The sequence below is a fragment of the Rhea americana genome, unplaced genomic scaffold (assembly GCF_003343005.1).
Source record: "Rhea americana isolate MKP2758 unplaced genomic scaffold, rheAme1 scaffold_40, whole genome shotgun sequence".
Classification (NCBI taxonomy): Eukaryota; Metazoa; Chordata; class Aves; order Rheiformes; family Rheidae; genus Rhea; species Rhea americana.
This window is the reverse complement of record NW_028186535.1, coordinates 5,871,782-5,894,328: the sequence shown is the minus strand read 5'-3', so window position 1 is coordinate 5,894,328 and position 22,547 is coordinate 5,871,782. Positions and strand designations below refer to the sequence as shown.

The 22,547-nt window shown below is 36.5% G+C and overlaps 1 protein-coding gene across 3 annotated transcripts in view; it reads right to left on the bottom strand.

Annotated features, from left to right (window-relative positions):
• SS18 (SS18 subunit of BAF chromatin remodeling complex) overlaps positions 1 to 22,547 on the bottom strand; it is a 44,595-nt gene that overhangs the window by 5,451 nt on the left and 16,597 nt on the right. The window contains exons 4-9 of one of the 3 annotated variants that reach the window (XM_085314347.1): positions 20,586 to 20,739; positions 13,959 to 14,180; positions 5,128 to 5,295; positions 4,289 to 4,393; positions 2,048 to 2,140; positions 1,208 to 1,330 (exon numbers count right to left, since the gene is read on the bottom strand). In XM_085314347.1, coding sequence (XP_085170473.1) covers positions 1,208 to 1,330; positions 2,048 to 2,140; positions 4,289 to 4,393; positions 5,128 to 5,295; positions 13,959 to 14,180; positions 20,586 to 20,739 — 865 coding nt within the window. The remainder of the gene's footprint in view (positions 1 to 1,207; positions 1,331 to 2,047; positions 2,141 to 4,288; positions 4,394 to 5,127; positions 5,296 to 13,958; positions 14,181 to 20,585; positions 20,740 to 22,547) is intronic. The other 2 variants (XM_085314348.1, XM_085314349.1) reach the window with 2 other exon arrangements.

The following is a 22,547-nucleotide window of genomic DNA, read 5'->3' as shown; positions in this document are numbered from 1 at the left end:
CTATTTTTGCTAAAAAAATTATTTAATAATTGGAAATTGAGAAATACACTATCCGGGTGTACAAATTCTCTAGTAATTCTTAACCAGAGTAAGTCAGATTTATTTGTTTACAATATTTAGAATACTAGACTAGACAGACCTTCACTCTGTTCTTCTGTTAAGCTTAGCAGAATACAAGTACATTAATATTATTTTAGAACTATCAATTCATCCATAACCTTAAAAAGTTTGTCAAATCTCAGTGGATCCTTTCAAAACTTAACTCTATCTCAACATAACTAGATTTGATGTGAAACTGGCATTTATCTAGATGGCAAACAAASAAGGTGTGCATGTCCTTGCATATCCACAAACCTGAATTCTTACCGTTTAAATCTGCAACAAAGCTAAAAGTTAAATGTATGGAATGAGATTTCAGAAATTCCTTTTTAAAGGTTGCTGCTTCTAAGATAAATATGTACAGTTGTACAATATGCAAGCAAGGAAAACTTAAGAGTAATGTTTTCAGTATGACCTTCTGTCCTAAGTTTTTAAATAATAATGCACAAAAAAATCACATACTAGCACTACAAGATTCCTGTTAGAGAGAACATCCTTGAATCCAAGGATTATATCATCTCATGTGTGACAAAGAATTTTTATTGTGTCACATGTGACACAACAACTTTAGGAAGTTTTCATTACCACTGCAAATACTTTCTAAGACAAACTCTTTCCAAAGCTGCATTGGTAATGCTTATATCAGTTTCTTTATTCATCAATGTAAGAATTTTAAAATGATTCATACAGGTTAGATGAAATTCTACACTAGTTTTTAAAGAGATGCATTTCTAAACTGCAAAAGCAGAGACAAAGGAATGAGAAAAAGTTTTTTACCATCTTTATTTCCTGAGCTTAATATTCACCTACAGAGAATGGAAAAGAGCAGAGTCTTTTAGAGTCTTTCTAAATTACAGATACCTGTGCCAGTATTGTCTAGAAACCCCTCAGTTTGCCACGCTATCAACCTGTCTGAAGTTTGCCAGCAGATCTACTTCCCAATGGATGCTGTCTCCTGCACTTTCTTGTTCTGGCCCAGTGAGATTGAGGGCATAGTGCTCTTTTGCATAAAACTCAATCTTCAACCCAGTGAAATCGAGTTGGARTAACATATAAGGATCTCACTCAGTCTTTTCTACGATTACTGTCTGCCTCTTCAGGTTCTTACCATAACCCTGCTGTTGCCCTGGATAGCCTTGCTGGCCTGGATATTGCTGCTGTTGTGGTGGATAACCCTGCTGTTGTGGTGGTCCTTGATACGCATCTTGCTGCTGACCATATTGTGAGTTTCCTGTAATATGATTGGAAGAAAGAAAAAAAAAATTAAAGATACTTACTTTATTAAATTTTTCCTTCTAAGATGCACAGCCAACAACACAAGAACAAAATGAAAATGCAATATTGATTTCAAAAACTGAACGAAACAAAGAAAATTCAAACCAAACAGAAGGAATTCGGCCAAACAAACTGCAGTTAAAGCCAATTTTGCAAAGTTGAACTGCAGCATTTTCAGCATCTCTGCCAAACGAGCATTACATTTACTGGAACATCACAGTCATAAGATCATGACTATGCTAAATAAAATAAAAAAGACAAAATTAAGGACAGCTACAAGAGCACAGACTAGCTACACAAGATCAGCAAGCTGTTTCCTAATGGCACTATAATTATACAAAATATATACACACACAAAAATAAGATATACAACTGAACCAATAAATTTACGTTTAAATAAAAATTTCCATTGAGGGGAAAAAAAAATCTCTATAGTGTTTTAGTCATTTTACTGTTGTTAGAAATGGCAAATTATGGTTATACGTTTTAGGTGTTTGCAAGAAATTATTCTGAATGCTTCACGTTCCCTGCAATTTTCAAGACAGCCAGCAACTAGTATTCTACAAGAGCTTTGCATGGGTATAAGTTGTGTTGTGCAAGAATTTTTGTTCCCGTTGCAGGTGGGGGAGGAAAGGGAATGTATGTGCGTATGTGTGTGAAGGTATATAGATACCTCCTTCGTAGTAATGTTGTGAGGAATCCTCATAAGGCCTATCGTAGCCTTGTTCAGGATACGACGGTTGCTGATAACCGTAATCATTATGACCTACATCAATTCGACAAGAGACAGGAAGAAACGTTAATGGCCTCTGAGTGAAAACCCTAAAAATATTTAATCTTTCAGAAAAATGAAAAAAATTTCAACTGGAAATACATGAAAAAAATTCAATTGTATTAGCCAAAGATTTATTAATATGATTTCCTTTCATACTGAATTAACATGTGACAGGAAAAAAAAAGGCTTGATGCAGTAGTTTTAGCAACATCACAGCAAGGGATGCTCTTAACCTTCTGATAATCCTCGGTGGTGGTGGCGGTGGGGGGGAAGTACTTTCTCTTTCACCCCCCAAAAAAAGAAGAAAGCATTTAGGCCTTTCACATGTAAATAACCTGAATTCAATTAGCACGAACAAAAAAGCAATTACCATACTTTGTCTAACACCTGTTCTGCTGATCTCCAATTCAAAAGCTATATGCTATAAGAAGTGTGAAATATAACAAATAAAAGTTCAATTAAGTTATGAACCATAGTCAGTATTAAATTCTGCTCTGAAGTAAGAGGAAAAAAAAATTCTCAAGGCTGACTTTTCCCTAAAAGCAGAATTCCTAGAAGTCTTAAAGAACTTTTCCTGTATTGCGTTCCATGAGTAGATTCATTACAAAAGAACCTTCCTTTTCAGAGACTACAGACATCTCCAGTTAAGAAACCAACATATGGAGTAAGCACCCTACCTGTTAGTTGTTTTAAGACCAATACATTTGCAGATGACCAAAACATATCATATTGCTAAGTTGGTAAATGCTAAATTTTGTTAAAATCTGGGATAAAATTACACTGAGTAGCTAAAATAAGAAAATCGATCTAAAAGATCCTTGTAATCAGTTCTGCAACTGTATCATACTTCACTGATTGAATCTAATTTAAATACATAACCATTAACATAAGTTTCATAATATCTTCTTTTTATGTTCTGTAAAACAGTAATAATGAGGCAGTTACAAAGAATTAACTTTTAGGAGGAATAAGTATTAGCAAATTCATCTGTGCTGTCACTGAGCTGTCAATGATAATGTCCAATTTCCCTTACTACAGTGAATTACCTGTAATTATTTAGAGGTCATATGTTTAACATAAAAGTCCCAAAATGAAAGTTCAATAATTATGACTGAATGCAACTTGTAAAATACCTTTGCATGTAAGTATCCAAAAATAACATGTGTAAGCTTATATGCAATACCTTTAGACATAGTCCTGGGTATCTTAATAATTCAATTTAACATCAACTAAAAACATCAAACTTGTGTCCTTTCATTTGCAACAAGAAGTTCCTGTGGCAATATACAGCTTTGCTTTGCAAATATTTTTTTAAAATATTAATATCTACCACTTTCCTTGAACTTCATAAGATGTCATTAAGATGCAGACAGGGTTATCACAGCAGCCAAGAGCCAATGTCTTTATTCTCCCAGCCTGTGCTCAGCCTGAAAACAAGTAACTGCAACTCTAACTTAAAGCACAATCTGATAGCCTTTGGGATTCTAAATTCGAAGAGGCAGAAGAATAGATTTGTGCAATTCAAAGTTAAGGTCTTGTCTTGAAAGCACTGGAGGACTTTTAAAGAGGATTCACAATTATAAGCTCCTTAGGGCAGGGACCATTTTATGCCTGTGTAAAACATAAACTAAGCTAAAGGCCCATAACATAGCAGCAATAAAACATTGTGACTTACATTAAAACTAAAAGCTAATTAAAAAAACAAAAACAAAAAAACCCAGAAAAACGTATCTTTTCAGGAAGTTTTTCCACTCCAATAAAATCTTTTATAAAAGGGTATCACCCACTCTCTTACTTATTATAGTTACGACTGTTCTAATTCAGCTCAACTATATTAGATATAATATGGAACCCTTCATACTTTTAGACAAACCAATTACAAAATCTTCATTTTGAAATACTGGTATCGATGTTATGGTAACAAAYGGAAGTATTACAAATTGCGTACTTTAAGTTGTAAAATTAACTAATCATAATAACTCAAGCTGTAGTAACAATTCTGGATTGGGAAAGTTTTGTAAATGCAAAGTATGATATTCAGTTACTGTTGCCCCATTCAGTAATTTTGGGCAAAGTAATGTCTACATTAATACTGGGCAGGTATAGAAAATGGGAAAGTTAACATTTATGAGAGATTACCATCAGGGTAATACTGCTGGTTCATGCCTTCTGGAGGACCTTGTCCACCATGACTGTATTGGTCCCCATAATAGTCTTCCTGGCCTGAGTACTGCTGTGGTGGGCCTGAAAAACCACAACCAGTCAATATGTAAATAACTTGTTTTCTCTGTTATAAAGCTTGCTAATTGCTGATTCTAGTATGAGAAATATTTCTCAAATGTACTCCCCACCCATACTGCTGCATTTCAGACAACATATGTAATCTGTTTTACTTAAAATACACTCTCACACACACATGCGCGCGCACACCCCCCCGCCCCCCAATTCTTTGGCTGCACTAGATCTGAGCACATATATCACACTTCATTTCTGAGCTTGTTTTATGAATACGTATGTAAAAGTACTATGGCACTTAAAATAAGATTGTTCCCCCTTCTAAAAGGGCTGCAAAGAAAAAAAAAAGGTGCAAGATTGTGGAACATTTTCCCTTTCCTTTCTTTTTTGGATTGAGCAAATTCAGAACTAAACAGGTACTCAGCTCCTTTTCTGTATTTGTCAGTATTTTTAACATTGAAACAGAACTCTGCATCAGCGTATCTGAGATGCAGTTTGAGATACTTTTTGTCAGAAAGAACTCAAAACAGAAGAAATATTTGTCTTCAAATTTCATTCATGGTGATATCAGTAATCTGCTGCAAGATCCACCCTTAAGAAGATAACAAAAAAACGTCCACAAAGTCTACAACTGTGACACTCAATAATTTGATACAAATTTGATGTAAGCAAGAAAATGATTTAAAATAGTTTTAAAGGTGGTTATTCAAAACTGATATAAAAACACTGAAATAAATTCTTACCTTGCTGTGGTGGCCTATATGGAGGAATCTGTCTCTGACCCATCATGTGATTTCCTTGATTAACTTGACCCATCATTCCTATAGGTGGCTGCTGCCCCTGGTAATGCTGGCCTCCTGCCTGTGGCATATTGTATTGCTGTGAAGGAGGCTGCTGGTGCATCATTGGACCTGTAAAAAGAAAAACAGGGATTATATCTTCRGTAATACACGACCTTTAATTAAATTAAAAAAAACACACTAATATAGAAACTCAACCTTAAAAATGTAAATTAAAAAAGGTCCTACATTTCTAGTGCTTCCAAAGTACGGGTTGCTTCTGGATATCTGCATATTCAGATAATTCAGTGACCAAGTTACAGAAACTCAGCCTGAGCAGTAGGACTACTTTCAAGATGTTTTTCCTTTAAAGTACAGTTCCAATAGTTTACTCATATACAAAAGTAATCAAAACATTTTTTTCCTTTATTTAAAGAGTCCCTACAAAGGACATGTAGATGAAAACCTGATGGTTTGAAACTCTGACAGATTGAACTGTCTGATAGATTGCAACTTTCAGTATGACAAGTGACAGAAACATTACTTAACATTGTGAATTACTTGCAGCATGGTTTTGATACTGTTGTTATAGTCCATCAATGGGCAACTTAGCTGTTATCACAAAATACAAAATTTTACTTGGCCTATCAAGACAAACTACTTGTACCACTGGGTCAGGCTATCACACAACAGGTGTTATACAGAAAGTGTCCCAGAAACACAGGCTCTGCCCTCTGCCACCACAGAACAGCCTCAAGCAGCCTATAATATAAAGTTTTCTTTCATATCAAGATGGAAAAAGTTACTGTGAGCCACAGGAAGAGATTAGGAAAGAATAAGCATTGTCAATATTTTATTAATCAGGGAAATCTGGTTAAGACTGAAGTTGAAGAAATGTAAACTTGAGTATTGAAAACTGACAGTAGAAGAACTTTTATTGACATCATAAGGCAGTGAAAATTATAATGAAGCTATCTGAATATATCCGATTGTAGAAGAGGTTGATACAGTTTTTAACAAAGAATAGCTTCCTCACTTCCTCTGTAGCAACACTTCAGAAGAGTTATTCTAGTACTACAAAAATGAGAACCAAACAGTTGTGAAAAGGAGCTAAACTTTTTAAACAATATTTTAAGATGTTTATTCAAGCTAAATGATGCTTATTTTACACTTTATAATGTTGAAACCCTAAGTTTTTTGCAAAGAAGCTAAGCTGTAATCACTCTTGTGAAAAAACAAAGTGAACCAAAGTATCAAACTATCACCGCTTCTCCTTGTCCCTGTACTAGGAAATAAAGAAAGGTGTCATATTTCTTCTACTGAAAGCTACTTCTTGCTATTGCTTTTAATTTTTGTTTAAATAACTGAGAGTTGGAGCACAAGGAGAAAGTAGTATGTAGAAAACTCAGCAGTGGAAAATTAGCTGGACACAGTCAATACAGAGACAGTCAATTCAGAGAATGGATTTACACAGGGAAAGGAATACATAGCCACTTAAGTTTTGTCTATACAGGGTTACTGAAGAAATTTAAGCCAAATTAATTAACGGTATGAATTCAAAATCTGTTAGTTAAATCCTATTAAACCCCTGTGTGGAATCTCTCAGTGAGAAGTAAAGTAGCCTTAGTTTTGTTAAGCTTTATTTTCTTCTGAAGATGCATACTGGCTACTCTAAAGATGATCCAGTCATGCTTCTGTTTTTCAGCATGACAATTTCTGTGTCCTGATTTTAAAGTAATAAAATGGTTTAAATTAAGATTCTGTAATTATTTTTCACTTAACTACAACATATTTTATTTTTGATCTTCTGAGTAAGCAGGTAATTCACATCATTCCATTTCACTGCGTTTTTGTTTGGAAGTACTGAGAAAGATTAATCAGCTTTGGGGAAAAAAAAAAAAAAAAAAAAAAAAACTTGTTGCTGTGATGTTCCTAGATCTCAGGAAAGCTTGTTAATTAACAATATTAATATTAGTCACAATACAATGTGATAAAATGTGTTGGGTCCCCATGGTGCAATGTAGAGGTTTTCTGTTTGCTTTTTAAATTAGAACTTCATTAACGCTTTGTAGAGTCACAATGAGAATTCACTACCCTGTTATTAACACAACACAAAATGATACAGAGTGTCTGGCTTATTTCCAGTTTGTTCCCATTTCTCTCTTACCAAAAAGATACCTAAAAGAAGAATCATGGTCTCTAACATCTCAGAACAGGATCATTTTATGCAGTAGTTTTGAGGGGCGAGGGAAATTTAAAATTTTCTTTCAAAAAACTAAGCCTACAATAGTTACATATTCATCATATTACTACCTAATGTCATAAAACTGTAACTAAGAAAATCTCTTCACAAAACTGTAGTCAAGAACTGTCACTAGTTCATTATCTAAGAGTTTCTAATACTTATAGCATGTATTTTTCAGCCCATGTGAAATACAGATTTTGAAATGTCAACTAGGTCACAGTACACCATATTCTAAGGAAGTCACATCCAAGTCTGGAAGAGATCATAAGACATCACGTGAAAAATTTCACAGAAAGAGCACTGCAAGAGAATGCTCACTGCTTCCTAAAACTCTCTTTAGAAATAAATCAGTTTTTGATGAATTTCTAGAACTATTTATTCCAGAGGGGACAGAATATCTGATTTGCATTGAGCCCAAAATAAGCTCAAGAAAATATTATGTAGTGCTATTACTGTAAATATGCAGGTACAAAAACGATTACAGTCTTTCCAAGAAAGACCAGTAACTTTGACAGTACAAATCCAGATATGCATTGTTAAGTATTTCTGTATATTAAGGAGGGGCCTTCACATGTCAATATATTGTGAGCATTCTTATGATAAAAGAAAGGCTGAAGAAAACAATTTTAAGATAGTAATTAGAAAATCAGTAATGTAGGTCCTATGAGAAGTGCAGGTACTTTTGGTAGGCACTAAATAGGCATTTGAAAAATGCACTGTGTAAACCCAAATCAGTCTTTCAGAGCAAGTGAATGTGTAATAAAGCCAGTCAATAGGCAAAAACTGAGCTACTGTTTTTGTTCAATTTCCTGTAACTAAAAATAGTCTGCATTTGTTCCATTATCAAGAATGCACAAAGTTCTCTGCAGCTACTCAGTCCAGAGAGTCTTCTACAGCTACTAAATAAAATGTTCCACCTCCAGACAGTGTCTCATACACAGGACTAGTATAGGGAAGAAAATGGTATTGGAGTATCTCATAAATCCACTGATCTGGTAAAACTCTGCCAAGAAATTTCTTAAGGAAACTGACAACCTGTTTTTCAAATATTTAAGAACAATGGGGCAAAACAAAATGCAAACTAGAAGTGAGTCCCAGAGCAACCTGATAAATTTGAGACCAGACATGGGTTGAGGGTCAAAGAGCTGCAGAAAATCATAGCTGTTTAAAACAGCTCCTTATCCCTGTCTCTGCTACTGAGACTCACGTACTGGTTACAAATGCTGTAAGAGGACAAGAATAACTGACAATACGGTCAAAAACTCTGAAAATGGGAAATGAGGCACCATACTCACAAGTGAACTGGTGGTACTGCTGTTCCAGCTGAAGAACTAAGGGAACATGCTGGGATTAATTGAAAAGCAGTAGTTTCTTCAGTCTTCAATAATACAGTGACTATGTTGCTTAAAAAGTGCTTATTTTTTTTAGGTGTTTTATAATGTGCACACATACTGGTAAAGCAGCCAGATACCCACATCTATGTTATCAGCAAAATGCCGCACCAGATGCTCTAAATTTCACTTTTGTGCACACTATTATACAATCACAAAATGCTTGCCTAGAAATTTGGTGGCCCTCAGCAAAATTTTTCTTTCGTTCTTCAGGGTTACAAACAAACAAATAAAAGCAAACATAGGAAATAATCGTTTTCAAACATAATTGATAATGACAATTCCTGAGAGATCTAGTTTAGAAACTCTACCATATAATAAATTTAATCTTCAATTTTCTCAGGATTTGTGACAAAAGTTAGAAATTCCACTAGAGTCTAGATACTCTTGCCAAATGGACCAAAATCTTATTAAAAAAAGAAAAAAGAAAAAAAACCACATCATTAAGGGTCTGTTTAAACAATTTCTCAAAAAACTTAAAACTTTATCTTGAAAGTTTTCTGCTACTCCTGATACGATTTAGACTGAAAATTTAACAGTAGAAACTTCTCCACATTTTCACTCAAAGTCTTCATCTCAAATTGAATCTGAAGTTTCTATGCCTAACCATTTCAGATATAATTTAAAAAAATGATAGACAGAAATGTTAGACAAAAAAMCCCACAATGGTTACCAACATTTCCTTTCTCATTTTACATTACATAAGAAAGATGCATTTCTCTATCAAAAACAATTATCATGACACCTGTTTCTATCTTTGCTTTCTGAAGACAGGAGAACTGCTGTGTGTCTACAGCTAGACATCCTGGAAAGCCAGCTACAGCACAATGGCACTTCAGAATTTGAAGACAATTTTACTTCTTTTTAATAGGTGTGATGTCCAAAATACTGGGGTTTAACTCTATTGACACTGCTGTGCTTTATCCATGATACCATGGCAAGTAAGCAGGTGAGATACTCAAAATCAACAGCCTCTCTTTATATGGGAATAAACAGATAGCAAGACATTCACAAAGGGTCATCAACCTTGGAAATCACTTTATCCCAAACTGTCACAGCCTGAATATATTTGTATTTTGGATAAGATAGGGTGTTCCTATCTTTCTATTTCTTTACATGGACAACAAAAGGAGATAAGGAATTCCTCTCCTGCCTAGCGCTAGCTGTCTCTGTGCTGTCTTTGTAGTTGCTTTTGGTTGAAAGGGCTCTGAAATGTAATGGATTTTTTTAAGTTGATATAAATGAAATCTCACTAAAATCTCACCATCACATTCCAGAACTGCTCTTTTGCAAATGACCAAGTCAACACGACATCCTCATGTACAGTTCAAAGTAAACTAACCTCTCCCATTCCTCTGAGCCTTTCCTAGAAGCATTGTATAACGCCCGCTAAAGAAAGAGTTTGGCAACTTAGTTCAAACACTTCTGGCAAGGGTAGAGACTCTGGCAAAATGATCTGAAAAACATGATCTGAGATAGTCAAGCTAGTACTTCCTTGGTCCCTACTTTCAAAGCACTGGAATTCTACATTCATATTCCATTAAAATATTTCATTCAGTATAATGTAAGTAGCTTCCCAAACATAGAAGAAAACCACCCATAAAAAAAGGAGTTTCCACCACATTCACTTAACTACTGCTCATTCCTATCTTTTCCACAAAAAGAGCAAATATTCCTTGTGGATCTCCCAAAGTGCTAAGGTAGCTTTTTAACTAAGAGTCACCTGTAAAATCTTCTGTTTAAACAATCTATTTCTTAAGTCCAGAATGACTGAAATTTTACTTTAGCTAGATTGACTACATAAAAACAATACTGTGAAAATTTTGCTTCTCCTTTAACACATTCCTTTGGCTAGCGTTTTATAAACTAGTGTAAATTAGTAATAGGGATAGACTAGGGAGAGAAAGTAAAATCTAACACTGGACTCTGTTATTGTGTGTTGTATTTTTTAATTATAGCTTCCTTTCTTCCCTAACACCATCTGACTCAAAATGTATGTACAGTGAGATACTTTCACACAGAAAAAAGTTATGCCAAGAACATTCAAAACTTAGATCAACMATTTCTGTGTTTATGGCATATTCTTCTATTATAGGATGCCATGCTTTTACTTTATGGGTCCTGGCTTTATTCAGTATACAGTAGATACTCATTGAAAAGCTATTCAGTATTTTGTTTCATTCTAATTGTTCAGTGTGAGATGCCACGTCTATTCAAACATGAAGACAGAGTTTATTCACAACTTTTCTTATGGCAGTATAACCAAAATGTCCAAATCTTCATTAAAAATATCCTTTACAATACGCCTGTGAAATCAGATGGTATTACAATCTATCAGATTCATTCCTCTACAGATGRGGAACCCATGCACAGAAAGATTAAGGTCAAAAACATCTACTAATTTTTAACAGTCAATTTGAGATGCTGGGACCTTACCTTTCAGATTATCCAGCATTATATTTAATTAGTATTGTAACTGATAGGAATAGTAGGATCTCACACTCTCAGTATGGATTATCCCATGAGAGACAAAGAAGCAAACCTTGTTAAGGGCTCACAAATATTCCCCGACAGCAGTACTGAGGCTCAAAAATTTTGGTTTCTTTTCCGTTTCTGAAAAGCAGTATATCCTACTGATCAAAACAACAACAACAAAAAAACACTTCAAGCCATAATGTTTTTATTCCTTTTTTGTTTGGTTGTATCTAAGTGCACTTCCTATCTGCTCATTCTTGTTTCCTCACTCAGACAAGGAGCCTGCAGTGTTGAGGTTTGGCTACTCCATCTGCTAAGCCAGACTGAATCTTGGCTACCTCTCTGAATCTGTTTCACCATCTCACAGAGTTGTCTGCAATTCTTTACTCTGCTGTCTCGGAGTCACAGGAGAAGAAATATACAAAATATTTCCCCTAACTTGTCACCAAACCTCACAACGAATGCATTAACCAAGAGTGGAAAATGGAGGAAAATATTATATAGACAGGGGTTGGAATAATCTTAGGTCAAAGAACTAGTGTACCAATACTTAACAAATGCACACCTTCAGTCTTCTGGATACTCACGAGTATTTAAAATCTGACAAAGCTGGGGAAGTATTTGAAATGGCAAATGTAGTTTTGCTGGGAGAACAGACAAATTTCAAAGCCTTGCTATAAGACAAGGAGCAACTGCATTMCTACATTTTACATATGAACTGCTCCATTTCTTTTTGTGCAACATTTAAAATATTTTGAAGAATGTAATTTTTCACTCCATTTTCAGAAATGGCCCCATACTTCTGTAAAAATTCCACGAAAAAAAAAATCAGTTTGAAGCAGACATTTGACACAGAAAAATCTCAGTCTAGAGGGTCAAAATTGGTAAAATTAGAAGCACTCAATGTGAAAGCTTACTATGACCTTAAGTCAACGCTATCAACTCCAATGACACAGCTGTTCTAAAAAGAAATTTTGTCCTCTAGCCTAGAATTTGGTTAGATACTGCTTTATCCTTTATTCCCCAAAGATACTACAGTACTATCACCTGTCCAGAACAGAAACCTAAGTATCTTTCTGTCTAATTCCTAATGAGCTATTCCCAAGTTTGAAAGGAGTATTGAAAATACAGCAGGGGAATATTACCAGAAAGAGTAAAGAACTATTTTGAGATGGGAGAATGAGATGGGAGTCTTAAGTTGTAAGCCAATCATACAAAGTTTTTTTCTGTAGAGCAATTAAGTGGATGGCTTCCTCCTACAAACTACTGAATATTTACTGCTAACTCTCTGCAACTAGGCAACTTTAACTGAGCATGCACAGGACTTTCCTAAAGCAATACAAATTTTATAAAATTACTGCGTAATGTATTGTCCAGAACACACAGATACTGATTCAGAGATGGACAAAAATATTCCCAGTTGTGATGGATTTCTCTGCCCTGTGCCCATTTTTTTCTTTCCTTTACTGTCAGATTTCAAGAACAATGCCATTAACAATGTGTATGATGCAAGACTCAGCATTCCTCTTTTCACTACTTGTAAGAAAACTGCAGAAATACCTAGTTTGTCTTATTTTGGATCTCATATTAACTTTACATTTAGTCTGTTATAAACCCTTAACTGATCTAATAAAGTATACCTCATGAACTACTGACATCCATATAACAAAATGAAGCATTAGCCTCTAGGGAGAGTATATTGTGATAATAAGAATCCATGTCACTGGAATATTATTTTTATAATGACCACAAAAAGAATCTTAAACAGGGGAAAATGTTTTCTCCTACAGCATCAGAAAGGAAGAAAAACCTCAGTCTTATTAAAGACAGATCAGTTGAAGGGTATGAGTTCATACAGACTGAACAAAAACATTTACTGTGGTAATGCTTACACAGTACAAGCATTCTAAAACAAATTGTACAGCATGTCTTCTAGTGAGTGGCATGTTTGGATCCAGTGTAGTAAAAGACTTAACAAGTAAGCTGAAAATACTGCTTGCTGGCTTATAAAACACATTAATGAGAATATACAGTACAGGTACTATTCAATAATTTGGTCTGTTGTGACTCTAATGCCATATTTTAATACTGTAATGTCCTTGCACTTCAACAAAGACCATACTGTCAACAGGCTATATCATCTGTTTATGCTATGCAAATATCCTAGATATAAAATTAGTTTAGAATTTTACTATATGCACAAGGACATCTCCTAAAAACAGTAGGGAGTGGCAGATTTGTTTCCAGAACTGAATTTTATTTCTTAATCTTAAAGATTTTCCAAGCTAAAACAACATGCTGCAAAGTACTAAGATTAATTAGGCATAAAATCTGAGGGCTACCTGGCTTTAATTTTTCGATTTACCCAAGACATTGAAGAGCAGAGATTAATTTTATCCACTCACACAATACTTAGAAATGTAGAATCTGAGAAAGATAAACAGCAGTTCAGATTTATGACCCATGAAAACTGATCCAATCACAGATTTTAATGCAATACCGGAAAATAGTTCAACCTATGCAAACAGTCACTGACACACAGGAGAAAGGAGATGTAGAGTTTTACAAACATGGGACAAGTATTTAAGAGGAAAAAACTAATCTGCAAGAACAAGCCTTTTGAAAAACATGTCTGTATACAAAACCTGTTTAATTTTTATAGAAGTTAAGAGTGCTTCGCTTACCTTGGTTTGGTTGCATGTTCATGTTTGGTCTGGGACCATAGTTGCCCATTGGCTGTCCCTGGCTCATAGTCATCTGATTCTGCACTGGCATACTCTGTGAGGATGGCACTGAATGGTTATAACCACCCATTGACGCGTGACTACTTGAAGGCATGTTCATGGAACTGTTTGTCATATTGAGCTGGTTAGGTCCAGGTCCTTGCATAGGCATRTGGTTAGGTCCTTCACAGAAATAAAGAGGGGAAGGGCAGGAGAAGAATTTTACATTAAGCACCATAAAGCAAGCAAATAGTCACACTGAATCACAAAACCAAATAAAGTCATTAAATAGATTTACTTATGCTAAAGCATAAGTATTTGCTAGTCATTTCCTGACCTACTTAACTCCTAAAATACAATTAACAACGTTAAAGTTCAGTTCTACTCTGAAAAAAATTATCTGGGAGAGCAGTTGAAGCTGTTAGAACAAAACTATATTATTATAAAACTCATTTTATACCTGTATCATATGTAAAGCTAGTCTTTTTAATATTGCCTAACATCCTGAATTTCAACTTGAATTGTACTTGAATAGAGTACAGCAAGTTCACTAGGTTAAAAAAAAAATCCATCTAGAACATTTTTGTGTATTCAAACAAATCATAATAGACACTTTTTTGAACTAAAAGTTTTTTTTTTTTTTAAAAAAAAAAGATCAGGTAGAATTAATATTGATATGCTACAACTACATAGAGAATAGGCATGGCTAAAGACATATTTAATGCTGTTTGACCACCAAATCTATAGCCAACATTTTGCAAGCGTATTTAATGACTACAAGGGTGGAAGAGGATAACCGGAAGGGTAGTCACCAAATACCAGCTCACCTCTCACCCTTGCAAAGAGGCAAAAGAGCAGCAACCTGGTCATACACGTATACAGCCAATTACATCTGCTCAGCCTTTAGTTTCTCCTTTCCTGGCAACACAGGTTGGAGTTAGACTGTTCTCTGAATTACGTTTACTCTCAATAGATATTTTAAAAACCATGAACATTAGCTTGCCAGCATGTCATCTGACTATTTTAGCCATCACTTTAGCCAGCAGAAGCAAAAAATGATCAGGAGTAAAATTAATAAGATTAGATGTAAATATGACAAGAAAAAAGAAAAGCTAGTGAAATGCAGGAAATGCAAGGCTTATACATGCTACAAGCACCATATGAAGAATTTACGAAGAAACAAATGACTAGAGTACGTGACAGAGAGAGTAGGTCAACTGCAAACTAGGCAAGTGTTGATATACAGCTCATAAAGAATACATCACCATTGCCAAACATGCCACGTTTTTCTAGTTACATAAGCCGCAAAAAGCTATGAAATAGAGAAAACTTAGAGGAATCTAAAAGAAGCTATTCCAGTAAAGTTGTAGGAGGATACAGCTATTTGCTTACATATCTCCACATGCAAAAAAAGTTATCTGCCTTCAGATGAAAACAGCTGCTGAGTATTGCCTTGGCCAAAGAAATAACTAATCTAGCACAGAATGAAGGCAAAAAGAAGGATTTAGACTAGGAAAGTTGTACTCAAGGTCACAGATGCAATATCAACTGATATGCAAACAAAAACGGACGCAGTACTCAAGATGAGGCCTTACCAGGGCTGAGTAGAGGGGCAGGATCACCTCCCTCCACCTGCTGGCAACGCTCTTCCTAGTGCACCCCAGAGTATCACTGGCTTTCTTAGCCACAAGATCACATTGCTGGCTCATGGTCAACTTTTGTCCACCAGCACTCCCAGGTCCTTCCCTGCAGAGCTGCTTTCCAGAAGGTCAGCCCCCAGCTGACCCTCCCAGCTGACCAGGGCATGGAGCTATTCCTCCCTAGGTGCAGGACTCTGCACTTGCCCTTGTTGAACTTCATGAGGTCTCTTTCTGCCCAGCTCTCTGCCCAACTCTCCAGCCTGTCCAGTGCTGTCTCTCTGAATGGCAGCACAGCCCTCAGGTGTATCAGCCACTCCTCACAGCTTGGTATCATGAGCAAACTTGCTGAGGAGGCGCTCTGTCCCTTCATTTGTCCCCATTGATGAATAAGTTGAACAGGATGGGACCCAGTACTGAGCCCTGGGGAACAAAACTAGCCACAGGCCTCCAACTAGACTTTGCATAACTCTAAGCTCTGCCTTTCAGCCGGTTCTCAATCCACCTCACTGTCCACCTGTCTAACCCACACTTACTGAGCTTGCCTAGCAGGATGTTACAGCAGACAGTCAAAAGCCTTGCTGAAGCCAAGGTAGGSCACATCCACTGCTCTCCCCTCATCTACCCAGCCAGTCATTCCATCCCTTGGTGAATCCATACTGACTACTCCTGACCACCTTCTTTTTCTCCATATGCTTGGAGATGACATCGAGAATGAGCTGTTCCATCCCCTTTCCAGGGATGGAGGTGAGGCTGACTGGCCTGTAGTAGCCTGAGTCCTCCTTCTTGCCCCTTTTGAAGGCTGGAGTGACACTGTCTTTCTTCCAGTTCTCAGGTACCTCTCCAGTTCTCCAGGACCTTTCAAAGATGATGGAGAGCAGCCTAGCAACAACATCCATCAGCTCCCTGAGTACTTGGGACTGCATTCCTTATGGTCCATGGATTTGTGGGCATCAAATTTGCCTAAAAGATCTCTAATCCAATCCTCCTCAAGCAAAGAAAAAGTCTTCCTTTCTCCAGACTTTCTCTCTCATCTCCAGTGTCTGGGATTTTTGAGGGGTGCCTTTAGCACTAAAGGCTAAAGTAAAGAAGGCATTCAGTAACTCTCTTCTCTGCATCCTTCGTCACCAGGGACCCTGCCCCATTCAGCAGCAAGCCCACGTTTTCCCCTTCCAGACTCCCCAGCACAAGAGACATGGAGCTGCTGGAGAGAGTCTAGTGTAGGGCTAAAGATGATCAGAGGACTGGAACATCTGCCTTATGAGGAACGGCTGCAAGAACTGAGCCTGTTTAGCCTGGAGGAAAGAAGACTGAGGGGGGAATCTTATCAATGTGGATAAGTATCTGAAGGGAGGGTGTTAAGGGGACGGGCACAAACTCTTTTCAGTTGCSCCGTGYGACAGGACAACAGGCAAATGGCAARAACTGAACCACAGGAAGTTCCGCCTGACCRTGAGGGGRAATTTCTTCCCTGTGAGAGTGATGGAGCACTGGAATAGGTTGCCCAGAGAGGTTGTGGAGTCTCCTTCTCTGGAGATRTTCAAGGCCCGCCTGGATGYAGCCCTGTCTAACATGCTCTAGGTGGTCCTGCTTGAGCAGAGAGGTTGGACTAGATGATCTCCAGAGGTCCCTTCTAACCTCAACCATTCTGTGATTCTGTGAAAAAAGATGCAGAAGGAAAAGAATGATGGTCAAGGACCACAGCTAATAAAAGTCAGCATAAAGAAATAGAGAACATGTTTAAAGAAGCTCCTCTGGCCCTTTTCAGGATGCCTTGCTGAAATGAACATATAAGCTTATTTTATCAAAGAAAATGAAAAGGGTAATAAAGATATCGTATGTGCAGTTCACTGTTGCAGCAGAACAAAAACTAAAATTGAGAAGAGATTGCTGAATTGTGCAAAGGCAGATCCACCACAAACACAGAAGAAGGATCTCAGTACACAGCGTTATGATCATGACATGGAACTATAGATGCCTATACTGACACCTCTCCAAATGAAGAGTGCCTAAAAGTTACAGAGCCAACAACGTGGCCTAATTGGGAAATAAATGAGACCATCCCTAACAATGAGATCTTCAACGTTTTAAGGGAAAGCTAAGATGGCGGAAAGCTCTAGACTGTGGTGTCAAGAATTACAGGACGGAGAAGATTACTTTCTCAATACCTTTCCTAAAAAAGTAAAGGAGGACACAGGATTAGTGCTAGAAAGCCTAAGAAATTACTGATCTTCAGTAATAAAAATGAAACAAAATGGAGAAGATGAAAAATATGCAAGAGAAAAGAGGAAATGTCACATGTGCATGTTCTAGGATCAAAACCAGGAAATTAGCAAGAATATGAGAGACAAGGACAGGAAAAGCTGAGACTACTGTATAAAAAAAAAATCTTCCAAATGAAAGATATTGAGAACGTTTGACACACGATACAATATTTTTATTATAAAATTTGCCAAAAAGACTTCATGAAGTTCTCCTGCACATAAGGACAAAATAATTACATTTCTTTTTAATATGAAATAAGTATGAAAAATAGAGTAAAATATGAAGAGCATATGTGTTGTTAAAATAACTACATTACACTATAATTATGTGTTATATAAAAGTTAGTTAAATAAACATTTTTTGACTGTAAACAAAAAAATCATTTGCCTTTTAACTATTTATGGACAATGTCTGAGCTCTGAGACTAAGTCTTAAGTCTGCCCAAACGCATCTGGGACTACGTTCATAGGAAGGAAAGAACAATTCCAGAAAACTTCTTGGTAACATATAAGCACTTATTGTTCAGGAAGGACACTTACCAGTGCCAAGATCTTTACAGAACCCTATGGCCTAATCTTACCATTCAACCTTCTATAGGGACATCCATATTACAAAATAGGCTCAAGAAATCAGGGAGATAACCACCTACCACCAGTACAGCCCAGTTCAACCTCTCCAACATCAAGACCACCCATACTTTGAATTACACAAACTCAATTAATGTCACCCTTCAAACACATCTTTTTTCAGGTTAAAAAGCAACTAAATTTTATGGTAAGTGTCCCATGTCAGAAAGCAAATGCATACCGAGAATAAATGATTACAAGTATATACCTATGAAGTACAGAAAGGTACAAGTACAGCCAAACTAGCAGGCACTTTAAAAAACAGCTATCCCCTTAATAAGACAATTCTGTTTCCCCTTCTCCAAAGCGTAACTATGAAATGATTTTAGCATGCCTTCCCAATATTAGAGATACCCTCATCTTAAGCTGTTTATCTTCACGTCCTCAGAGACGACTTTAAACACAGAAGGGAAGGAACAGACATCCAAAAAAGGGAATATGTTGGAAGAAAGGCTAAATTAAAGCTTAGGTGGAAACTGTATTTAAATATCTGTTTAAATGAATACCCAAACAAATCTATTTACCTTTCACATATTTTCATAAGAGCTCTCTTCTTTTCCTACCTAATTACAAAATATGTATGTTTAAGCAGTGACTTTTCTCCCTTGCGGTTCAGCAGTGAAGTCATTATGCTCACATTGCRACTCAGTAATCCTTCTCCTTGGAAAAGATCATTATAACAACAATAATATGATTACACTAGAAGGTCAAAGAGACTGATCTGTGAGAGGCGATGCTATTCTCAATGGGAGATGATGGATCTTAGATGGATAGGAGACTCCTCAACCAGAATAACCTCTGCTCTACTTAAGGAGCAGCATGTATTGGTCTTTCMACTTCCAAATACAGACCATGACCAAAACATACGATGAAACTAACTTCTCTAGATCATTTATTATACTTGTTGCATGCAGCCTCTGCAGGCTATCCAGCTACTTTTCTCAGAAAAGTTATCACTAACATTATCAGGTCAATTTTATCAAGATTTGAAGGGAAATTATATTATAGCACTTGTTTTTTTACCTTCATATTTTAAATTTTGCATAGTGATTGTTTATTGGTATGGAGCTCATCCTTGTAAATTTGAGAGATGGATTTTGAAAGATCCTTTGACAACAGTTTTCTTTCCTGAAAGAATCAATGCCTTGAAGAGATTTTGTATGAAAAGTTCCTCCATATAAAAAAGCGAAGGAGTCCTGAACAAAAGGAATCCTAGGAATGCAATTTTAAGTTGAAAGCCAATTCACACGAAGTAGGCAGTGTGACTTTATGAGTGGAAATACTGGAAAACAGCATCTCTATAAAGAGCCAAGCTTTTCCAGGGCTCTCTCCATTCTGCTATGACTGCTGAAGGGAACAGTTACTCCCAAGCCAGGCTGGTGCAATGTGGAATTTTATCATCTTGTTTCATTGCTTTGTTTTTCTGACTTTTCAAGCACTTTTCTTTTTATTACAAAACAGAATGATATAAAAACTGACTTAAAATTTACACCCTGAACAATGATCTGGAGGCCATTTCTTCACAAATCCCTTACCATTTCAACATGTCTTCAATAATAAAGAACACACAAGATTAGTGGAAAGTGGATGGCTTTCTATATAAAAAGACATATATACACACACACACTTTTTTTTTTAAAGTCTACCCAAGCTTGAAACATCCTCTTTGAGAGATATCTATTTTATTACTAATTATTTAGCTATGATGATTTCACATTATATTTTTGTGGAAGGATTTGTATTCATTCAGCCACAGGCCAATACTGTTCTCCAGTAAGCCTTCTAAAGCCAGCTGTACTGTATGGTTTCAAACAGACTAAATTTAGCCAGTTCTGTTCATCAGAGGAATGCTGTGTGTCAGCTACATCAAAGCCCAAGGGCAGCCTGATAAACACTGAATACAGGTCACGTAGCTCTGTAGCTAACAAACTCTAAGAGAGCTTGTACTCGGGGGCATTCAAAGCAGTTTTGTCATCAACAATCTAGTATCCCTTGAGCCCCCATGTCGTTTCAGTTGCTAAGCAACGCTGGTGTTAATGTCTTGGAGGAGAAAAACTTACCAGGCATCTGGCCGTTCATCTGGTTCTGCATGTGTGGTGCAGGAGGGCCCCCACCTACCATACCATCTGAAGACATGTTGTGAGAACGCGGAGGTGGGGGAGGGCCACTCTGACTCATCCCTCCTGGACCCATAGGCATATTCTGTGTGGGTGGCTGAAAGGAGACAGTTTAGTCAAACAAGAGAAGCAGTTAGTCTGACAAATATATTATATGTACATATGGTACAGCAGTTGCCTATATTGTTAAGTGGCGTATGAAAGAAAGCATTGAAAAAACATTTTTTGCTTTTTTTCCTGACAAATTTAACTCCTCTTAATATTAATTTTCATAAAACATGTAATATTTCTATCAATTTTACATGAGGTATTACATGAAGGTTCTATAGAATTGCCTGTAAGTATTACTTCAAAATAAAAAATACAAATCAATGCCTTATTAAAAAATTATATCCAAACAGTTTAAGATTGCTAGAATTACTCTCCCACATACACACAAAAGCCTTCCTTCAAAGTAACATTYGTTCCACAGAAAAATAATTCTTCTATTATAATTCTCTCACATCAACAGTTTGTTGCTGTTAACAGACCTCGCACCAGGACAAAGCAGGTACAACAAGAGATGAAAGCCTCTAAATGCTCATAGAGTAGCAAAAATTTGCACCTGGGTGTGGTAAAATGTTTGAGATCTCTTCTTTTYCCCCCCCTGAAGCACTGAAGGCCTAGTTCATAATTTTGTGCCAAACACCCCCTACAGACTGGAAGCACATTAGTGCTGGCCTCCAAAGGTCCAGAGACAGCTGCCTAGAAAGGATGTTTTTGGCAAATTTCCTAATGAAATTGTGAGGAAAATAACTGAATAACCTTGAGAGTTCAAAGAGAGAGAGCAAGAAAAACAATAAATACAAAGGGGAATTTACTGTTAGGTTCTACTCAGGGCAATGTAAGAGGATACAAGAACTGCTAGTAGTTCCATTTTCCTATTAAAATCACCTGTGAGACTATACTTAAACCCTTCACAAGCCTTAGCCAAAAGCTTTCAAGGAAACAAAAACAATCTCTGTGACAGAGAAAACCCTAGGTCTATGGTTTTTGAAGATCCTCTCTAAAAAAGCCATAACTATTCATGCAAAATCATTTCCTGTGAAATAGATGTATCTATTTTTCAGTACTTATCTTCATAGAACAAGGGGATAARCCTTATGTGGTTCTCTGGTCTAGTCCCCCTCTTAACTATACCTATTCATCAGGAGGTTCCTAAGCACAAAATAAGAGTAGAAAAAATTCCTTCAAAATGAGTGTAAAGCAGGATCCCTGTTTTGCCTTGCAGAGGGCAACACATGCAACAAGCACATTAAAACATGTAGGTAACAGAGACATGTGCCCGCTTCTCCCGAGGCAAATGGCTGTATGATATTATAGCCACTAATCTGTTTTTTCAACATTCTCTTCAAAAGAGGCTGTCACATAAAGGTATTATCTTCCTTGTTATACTCAAAAAAATTCCTAAAGAACTTAGTGAAAGGCATTTTTCTTCAGCAGGAAGAAGGAGATGACTTGTCTTACTAGAATTCCTTTTTTCCTCTACAATGGAGAGAACAACCTTTTATAAGCAAGTTTCTTCCTTATCCTGTAGTAGGAGGGGGAGAARGTAAAAAAGCTGAGAGTAAAAAACAACTCTACTCTCCAAACAGTATAAGGAGTGAAATGTAGTTCCATTTTGCTTGATCTTTCTTCACAGTGAAGTCGAGAAGAGAGAAGAAAGGCCACTCCAGCTAGGTCTTGCTTCCTCTCACCTTCAAAAGATTACTATCATCCTATTTCAGCATCTGATAAGTTATCTAAAACCAGTGCACAGAGAAACAAGTAATTATAAAACTAAAATTATTTTTCATTTTCTTTTAGCACAAGTATTTCTTGAAATAGCAGCAAACCAATACGCACTTGCTATTACTACACAAACTG